We start from the raw sequence: 9,364 nt of genomic DNA, 5'->3' as shown, positions 1-9,364 counted from the left end.
GATCCCATTGCTGGTAACAAAAAATTATCTAGAAATCTTAATCAGCAAAGATTTATTAACATTGTGTTAACTAGCTCTCCTTTATTCTTTGCCTCCTCTTCCTCTGTAGCTGATCCTAGCATACCCATTAACTTCCCAGATTTCCCAAACTGTAACCCAGATATATCCATGATGGGAAGCCCATCCTGGCCCTGGGGAATATTTCTGTGAATTGCCCTATGGAGTGGAGTAGGAATAAGGGGAAGGTTCTGTGTTTCCAAAGATTGGGAAAATGGCTTTTTCTTCCTTTCTTTCTACCATTGATAGTCTGGGTGCCAGAAATGATGCAGAAGTAAAGATGGCTGACAGTGTCAAAATGTTTTTGCCAGAAGAATCAAGGATTTCATCTAGGGCATCTACACCATCTTCACACTGAATGTACAGATCCAACAGAATCAGGAAGAGAAGCATCAAAGAAGGGCAAGCAGTATTGTAGCGTGGAGAATGCAAAGAGCAAGAAACATAAACACAAGAGTGAACCCAGGGGCAGCTGGGTAGCTCAGTAGATTGAGAGTCAGGCCTAGAGATGGGAGGTCCTAGGTTCAAACCCGGCCTCAGACACTTCCCAGCTGTGTGACCCTCGTCAAGTCACTTGACCCCCATTGCCCACCCTTACCACTCTTCCACCTAGGAGCCAATACACAGAAGTTAAGGGTTTAAAAAAATGTTAAAAAAAAAAAAAAAAAAAAAAAAGAGTGAGGCCAGGATACTGAGCAGAATTTTCCAGTGCAGAATTTGGAATGGAGGCATATTTTGTCTGTCTCTTCTTGTTTTTCTGAGTATCCCTGTGCTTGAGTCAGTAACAGGTCAAATTATTGGATATTCCTCTGGGCATGGAGATAGTTGGTCTTCGCCTAAATTTATTCTTACCTCTATTTTCAGTGCTCTCTACATGCTCCTCCTCTTTGTGTTTAACAAAGTTGTTAATATCACCTGCTTGGTCCTAGGATGCCCAGCCTGGAATATGAGGAAAACCTCAACCATTTCCAAGAATCAGCAAGCTCATTATATATTCATCTTTTGCTACATTCCCTTTTCCTGATACAGGTAATATTTGTGAGTCTATTCCTAGTCCATCTTATTGACCAATTGATCAGTCTCTTGCAAATGTCCCTTCTCTACTCACTCTATTGTTTTGATTACCACTGGATCAACCACACAGGAATTGAAATGCCACAGTAATTACTCAATAGTGAAACGAATTTAGAGTAATTGAGCAGTTTACTGCAAGAAGCCTAATTGATAGGGAAATGGTTTTCCAAAATGTTGATTTAAAACATAGGACTTGATTTTTTCATGGAGTTTATAGATATCAACTTATATCTACTCATTTAATATTTCCCAAAAACTACTTGTTGAGCTTGGAATTGGTGAATTCACTTTTTTTTTAACCCTTAACTTCTGTGTATTGGTTCCTTGGGGTGAATTCACTTTTTTGTGTATAAAGCCTCTTTATGTATATTTCTTCTATATATGTTTAATAAAGGGAGAAAGATCAATCCAGATTCCAAAGTGTTATGCATTAAAAAAATAGTGAAAAACATTAAAACTATGTTTTATTAATTCTACATTGGCTTCACATTAAAAATCTCATAAGGAAAGGAAAAAAGATAAGCAACTTACTCAAAGCATTTTTTAAAAGACTTTGAGGTGAGAGGTCTCCAATGCAAACCCTAGTGGTTAGCAGATGAACCTCTTCTCTACCATTTTCACAAGAAAATTCTAAATAAAAGGCTAGAATTATCTACAGCATGGGTAGGACACAAGTTTGTCTCTTAGGGAGAAGCACAAAGCATAAAAATTATACCCAAATGAGAATTTGTGCACAAGAATTATTTGTAAAGCCTTTGGCTAAAAGGCATCTTAAGCTATTTAAATATCTCGGGTATGTTTCAATAAGATCATCTGTGGTCTTGATAATGCACATTCAAGGTAATGCCATTTCTGGGACCTCCTTGCTACTGTGTGGGAGTTGGAGGAGATATTTAAGTCATGGTAATTGGAAAAGTCATGATTTAAATCTATTTTTTCCACAATAAAATTAACATCTTTGTGGGGGATTGGAGAGGGGCAGTATTGTTTTAATTAATACAGAGTGAAGTCAGAACCAGGAGAAAAATACTGAAAGTCAGTCAAGCTTCATTGTTATTATTAGTCTGTCTAGAAGAGATGATGAAACATACTTTCTCCCTTTCCCAAAATCCACCCACTTGAGAAATAGAGAGCTAAAAGTATAGAAGGTTACAAGACTAGTCATTGAGGTTACTATGTGTGTAATTAGGATCTGTTCCCCAGAACTCTATATCCCAGCATCCCACTTTTGTTCTCATGTTACTTCTTTATGTTTTGGAGATAAAGTTTGTGTGTGACTCCACCCTTCTCTCTCTTTTTCTCCTGATCAGAGTTGCAGAAGGGAGTTTTTTGGGCAGGCAGGAGAACTTACTCATGTGGGTTTACTTTTTGTTAGATAATTAAGTTTGAACTTCTATTTCTTTTAGTTTATTTTCTTTCTACTTCAAGTGATTATTAATAAACTTTATAAATATAACACTTAAAGTTATTGCTATTAATTTAAATATTACATTGGCTAACAGATTTGACTAACAGTTTTTCTTTTTTACAACATGGGATTCAAGTGGGGGGTACAATGATATCAACTAAAAAATTTAAATTATAAACAGCATCAAATTAAATAATAAACTAATATGTTGAATGATAAAACCAGAAATATAAAAAACTTCAACAGCTTAGAACAATGGGATAAAAATAAAATTTAATAGAGATATCTTTAAACTGATATGCTATGGATACAAAAAAATCAGCTGTACCTGTACAGAATGAGGAGAGTTTTATAAAAAGCTTTGAGAGTTACAATCAGTCACAGTCACCATACCAGTAATAACATGGCATGACCTCGAAAATAACTGATGTAATTTGGTGGGTAGAAAGTGGCCCAGATATGATTTTATCTGTGTAGAGATCTCCAGGCATGGAATTCCTTCCACCAATGCAGGTCAGCAACTTCTCTGGAATTTGTAGCCTTATTGACTGAGACAGGGAAAGACTGATGAATTATCTGTGGCCACAGAAACTAAAGGCATAATTCCTGACCCCAAAGCAACTCATCTCTCCACTCTTCCATGTTGCCTCCTAATGCTGCATTGACAGACAAGTATATTGTCCAGGATTAGAAAAAAGATAATCCCACTCTACTCAGCCCTGGTCAAACACTACCCAGAAAGGCAGAGTAGTATAGTTCTGTGTAATCAAAGGGAGGACTACAGCATGACCCTAAGGAGTATATAATCAACCAGTTGAAGGCTAAGTGGGTAGGTCATATATAGCCCTCCTTAAGATAGCTATTCTTGATGATTTTTTCTAAGAAAACTATATACTTCTATTATTAATATTTTTAGTGAAAGCAAAAAAATTTTGGTATCATTGATAAAAAATTTAAATATATTAATTATCATATCATTTTAACCTTATCCTTAAAAATGTACATTTTGTATGTATCTTATTATGTACATATGTACATAGTAGCACATTGTATAATTTATAAATAAGTATAAATCTAAGGGGGACATATGATCAAAAACATTATAACTAATGGAGATGCACCATCTTTTTTCCCTCCAGTCATAGGACACAGTCTATGTAAAAGATTAAAATCAGTATTACTGTGTTTTATCAATTAGGTTTGCCACAACTGATCACAAATCACCATAACAGATATAATAATGATGAAAAAGTTGAAATATTGCAAGAATTACCAAAGTGTAACACCAGCAAAAGGTTAAAGCTCACTGAAGGCTCAAGTGATGGTTAGCATTTTTTCATCATAAAGTATTTTTAATTTAAGGTATATACATATAAATACTATTGCACACTTTTAATAGACTATAGCAGGGGTCAGCAATGTATGGCTCTCGAGCCATATCTGGCTCTTTTGAGGGCCAGATATGGCTCTTTCTGCAGGAGCCATAAAGTCAATTTTTTTTCAGGCACTGTTACAGGAGCGCGCACTGTGAGCACTGTACGGCTCTCACAAAATTGCATTTTAAAAAATGTGGCGTTTATGGCTCTCAAGGCCAAAAAGGCTGCTGACCCCTGGACTATAGTATGGTATAAACATAATTTTACATGTACTCTGACTTATTAATTGAAATATTTGCTTTTTGCAGTAGCCTGGAACCAAACTTTCAACACCTTCAAGGCATGCCTGTAGTTAATATTAGGATAGTTTTTTCATTTCATCTGTACCACTTTTTACAGGATATCATGAATACATTTGGTTCATGAACTGATGCTAAGTCTGACCAATTCAGAGCATTTCTATAGTAGGAGCTAGTAATGACCTTCCTCATTTTCCAATAGGAGTGTTCATTCACACCAGTGGTTCTTGAAGAAGTCAGGTTGAGATCAAAGAAATCTATGAATTGGAGACAGATCATGCCTCATGAGTCCCCTAGATCCACTTACAAATATTTTTATCCAGGAGAGGCAGGAGGACGAAATGGATAGGGAGCTGGCCTCAGAAGTCTGAAAGATGCCCAACATACTGTCCATATGACCTTGTACTAATCCCTTGGACTCCAAGTGCTCCAGGCAACTCTCTAAAACTGAGTCACATAGAGCAGATGTGGATCTGCCTTTGGTAAAGAGAGTTCTCTTCTACAATGAAATTCTAGTTCTAGTCTTAATTAAAATAAAGATAAAAACCGGGGCAGGAAAGAAGTTACAGAAAACCAGTTGAGAAGAGTAGATTGTGAGGAAGGGGAGTTCTTTAGTCCTACCAGCCTTGAGGTTAGTTTAGGACAATTGTGAATTGGTTGTAAAATGTGATCCTTGGATATTTTAGTATCAGTAGCCATTCATCTCTTTTTTCTCTTTTTTTATGATCTATTTCCCATGAAACCCCAAGAAAATAGTTCCTGATGAAAATGATAGTTCACATGATAGACTACATATGAAGAATCAGAAATAGATTTTTGGACATGATCAGTGTGGAAATTTGTTTTGCCTAATTCTGCATACAACAGTTTTGCAGTTATTGTTGTTTTTCCAGAGAAGGGGAAATAGAAGGAGAAAAAAATAAAGGTGTGTTAATTAATTTTTTAAAGAAAAAAAAATGAAAGTTCTATCGGTTTGCATTTGTGCTTTTGAATTCCTTGGAATGGGGAGAGTTGCTATTTCAAGAACGATGGAAAAAACACTTACAGAGTCTCAAGTCATTATTGTATTTGTCCATTAATGGTCTTCTTTTGTTTTGGTTTGGTTTTTTGTCAATAGTCTTCTAAGGATGGAGGGAGGAACCCTTCAACTTCATAACTCCACTACACAGTCATTTTGTTGGTTCATTTATAATTACATTCCAAATCACAATGTTCCTTACTCAGCAAGTTTGGTCACCTGTTTTGAATCCTGTTTGTTCTTTTATCCCTTACCCTAGTGGAAATCAACTTCTCTTGTGAGGTTCTGCTGTCCAATGAATCCTCATTTCTTATCTGACCATCAGACTTCTACGCATATTTAAAATCCTCAAAACTATGACTTCTCTGAGACCTGGGTTCCAGCACCAGAGATGTAATATTGAAACTCAGCATTTGAAAAGGTTCTCTAATTTCTTGTTTTTTTCAGGACCCCCTAAGATATCTTTATTCTGATACTGGATGGATGTGCAGAGTAAATTAAAATAGATTCCTCCAATATAATCATCATTAAACTAATAAGTCCATCACATCCTCTCGTTGATTTTATTTCAGTAGTGTGGACCTTTAAGGATCCACACTACCACCTCTATTTCTGAGGCATTCTCTCCCTATTGTTTTCTCATACATCCTCTCCACACATTTAGGCCAGTAATTTCCCTAATACCCTAGATAAGACAAATACAAGAAAATATGTAGAACCAAATTTATACTACTTACCCTAAAGATGTATTTCTGAAGCACTGCAATAAATTTTATTGAGTGGTAGCATAATAATAATAATGCATTAGAGAAGCAGAAAACTATAAATACTTCCAGAACATCTCAACATGGTTTCTATGTGTTCTTGAAAAAACATCATAAGACAAAAAATGTCAGTTGAGAGGAAAGGTAACAATTCCCTTCCTTTGTAATGAAAAAGCATTAGGAATCCTTAATGAAATTAGTAGAATTTTCAGTTCCCTTATCAACATTAGCATTTGTTTTGGTTTGCCCATGGCAGGTGTCATTTGTTCAAGGAAAATACAACCTCATCTATAAATGTTATTAATAGTGATTACTTCTTTATAAAATGACAAGTCCTTAACTTTCCCTACAGCTTTTATTATGAAAAGTTTCACTAAAATTTGTGAGTATAATCAGAATTAAGCAACCTACAAAAGCATATTATGTAAAATAATATTTCCAGATAATATTTTGTTAAATAAAATCTTCTTAAAGGAGTAAATGAACCCATTTTGGACTGTGGCTTAAAATTCACATTCTAATCAGGAAGAGTATCCATGAAGAAAGTCCAATAAAATCAACAGGTTTTTAAGTCCCCTTATGAACACTAACCAAAGTCCTTAAGAGATCATTCTTGGTCTCAAGGTTTTCTGCATGGCCAATTTGACATCCTTGTTCCTCAGGCTGTAGATCATGGGGTTTAACATGGGAATCACAATGGTATAGAACACAGAGGACACTTTTCCCTGGTTCATAGACTTAGAAGAAGAAGGTTTAAGATACACAAAAATTCCTGACCCAAAAAACAGAAAAATAGCAGTTAGGTGGGAGCTGCAAGTGCTGAAGGCTTTAGATCTACCACTAGTGGAATTGATGCGGAGAATAGTGGAAAAAATTAAAGCATAAGAGGGGAAAATGGCAGAGCCAATCACCACAAGTTCGATGCCTGTTATAACAAAAACCACTAACTCATTGACATAGGTACTGGTGCAGGAGAGTTCTAGAAGAGGGGGTATGTCACACATGTAATGGTTGATGACATTACCAGCACAGAAGGACAGTCTCAGCATACATCCAGTGTGGGCCAAGGCAACAGAAAGCCCCATCACAAATACACCAGAAACCAGAAAGGAGCAGATCCGAGAGGACATCTTGATATTATAAAGCAGTGGGTAACAAATGGCAACGTATCTGTCATAGGCCATGGCTGACAAAAGAAGTGACTCTGAATTTACAAAGACACAGAAGAAATACAGCTGAGCCATGCACCCAGAATAGGAGATGCTGTTTTTCTCTGACACAAAGTTCATTAACATTTTGGGGATGGTGACAGAGGAATAACACAAATCAATGAAAGACATGTTGAAGAGAAAGAAATACATGGGGGTATGAAGGTGTGGATTTAGCTTAATTAAAATCATCAAGAGTAGATTCCCAACAATGGTTACCACATAGATCCCTAGGAATAGGAAAAAGAGAAAGAGCTGGAGTTCTGGTTGATCAGTTAAACCTAAAAGGACAAATTCAGTCACAATGGAGTCATTTACTTTGGCCATCCTCCTCTGAGTAGCATCTGTGGGAACAGGAAAAAAAGGCATATTAGAGGGGAAACCAGTTCTTCATGCACTATCCTCCAATGGCAAGGCATTATGCACAGGGCCTGGTACATACTAGGTGATTAATAAATGCTTCTTGAATGGATAAATGAAACAAACTTGTGGACTCTTAGCCTAGTCCCCTTCAGAACTCACTGTCATTGTAAGAATTCCAATGACTGACTACTCTCTGTAAAAGTTCCCATGAGCCAAACAGTTGCCCTAAGAAGCTTTTGAAATTGTCTTCAGAGTTAGGGAAAAACAAGAAGGAAAGAAGAAAAGAAGGAAAAGATGTAGGAGTAGGAAGGAAACAGCATTTATTAATCACATACTTTGACCAGGCATGGTGCTAAAAGTTTTATAAATATGATTCATTTTATCTTTACAACAAACTTGGGAGACAAGTGCTATTTTTATCCCTGTTTTGCATTTAAGGAAACTGAGGCAGAGGTAAAAATGATTCATCCAGAATCACACAACTGGTTGGAATCTGAAGCTACATTTGAACTCATATCTTCCCAAATCCAGGCTCAGTGCCCTACCCACTGCATTACCTAGATGTCTCCAAAACTGCTGAAACACTATACTAAGTGGGGAGGCAATGGTGCCCTTTCTGATCTGTAACTTGCTTTACAGTGAGACTACTCATAACTTCTCAACCCCCTTGTTCTAGATTCTATTAGAGAGGGGACCATAAACAGAGGTCTACTCTTAAAGATATCAAAGCAAAATATCTAAGATTATAGTGTCATAGACTAAGTTCTAAGGGAACTTAAAAAGCATCTAATCCAACTCTTTTCCACCTGCATCTCCTTGTTTCACGCAGGCTGGAAATTTGGTAGCTTCTCATGGTCCTGTCCCTCTACAAACTAGCATGGAAGTCTTGACCTGCCCACTTGGTTTTTCTGACCTCAACCAGTTTGCCTCTTTTAGGCAACTAGTGCCCCCTACTACTAGGAGTTCACCATATCTGTTCCGTACAGAGAGGAAATTCAATTGACTTTAACCCCATTGCATCACAGAACTCATGAACTCAAGTCAACTCACTGATGAGAAAATTCCGTCTCAGAAAGGATACAGGACTTACTCAAGATCATACAGAGAATACAATCTCAGAAATAAAATCTGAATCTAGGAATTACTGACTTCTAGTCCATCACTCCTTTTTGTTCACACAGTAAGATTACCAGGAACGCAGCCTTGCCTTTCAGGCTCCCCCTTTATGGAAAGAATTTAGAGGCTGATACAGTATTTGTCTTGAGAAGCCCTGGAATCCTATGACTGGAGATCTGTGGCAGAGCGGTTAGAGTGCTACATCTGGAGTCAAGAAGATCATAGTTCATATGTGACCTCAAATGCTTTACTAGTTGTGTGACCTGGCCTCAGTTTCATTATTTGTAAAATGGGAATAACACTAGCATCTACCTCCCAGTGTTGTTCTGAAGATCAAATTAAGTAATAATTTAGCACAGTGACTGGGACATTGTAAGCATTGTGTGTTACCACTTATATCATTATTAATATTCATCCTCCTTGTGAGAAAAAAGGCATTTGGATCTTATTGTTTCTTCACTCCCAAAGTCCTAGAGGGGAAGTTACTTTGGTAACATGAGTGTGTTCTGATTCAGACTAAAGTTATATCCTCCTCTGAGCTATTCCAGGAGAAACATATAGCTAAGAATTGAAATTTATGACTGTGACTTGGCCTTAGAGAATCCTTTACTATCACTGTTACCAGAGAGAGCAGGTGATAGGACACAGTGGAAATTATTCTGGATTGAGAGGTCTTGAGGA

General features: G+C 36.8%; 1 protein-coding gene and 1 pseudogene across 1 annotated transcript; one reads left to right on the top strand and one right to left on the bottom strand.

The window, feature by feature from the left end:
* Window positions 1–337: 337 nt before the first annotated feature.
* On the top strand, window positions 338–1,221 carry LOC123241309 (annotated as a pseudogene).
* Window positions 1,222–6,595: 5,374 nt separating this feature from the next.
* Window positions 6,596–7,561, bottom strand: LOC123238940 (olfactory receptor 8B8-like). The gene has a single exon (XM_044666197.1). The coding sequence runs from the start codon at window positions 7,529–7,531 to the stop codon at window positions 6,596–6,598; it is 936 nt and encodes a 311-aa protein (XP_044522132.1). The 5' UTR covers window positions 7,532–7,561.
* Window positions 7,562–9,364: the final 1,803 nt, after the last annotated feature.

This window comes from Gracilinanus agilis, chromosome 3 (genome assembly GCF_016433145.1).
Source record: "Gracilinanus agilis isolate LMUSP501 chromosome 3, AgileGrace, whole genome shotgun sequence".
Classification (NCBI taxonomy): Eukaryota; Metazoa; Chordata; class Mammalia; order Didelphimorphia; family Didelphidae; genus Gracilinanus; species Gracilinanus agilis.
The sequence above is the reverse complement of the archived record's forward strand: the minus strand, read 5'-3'. Positions and strand labels throughout refer to the sequence as shown.

What these genes read in the sequence shown, in the direction of transcription:
- LOC123238940 (XM_044666197.1), bottom strand. Translation starts at nt 7,531, where the DNA reads ATGGCCAAAGTAAATGACTCCATTGTGACTGAATTTGTCCTTTTAGGT.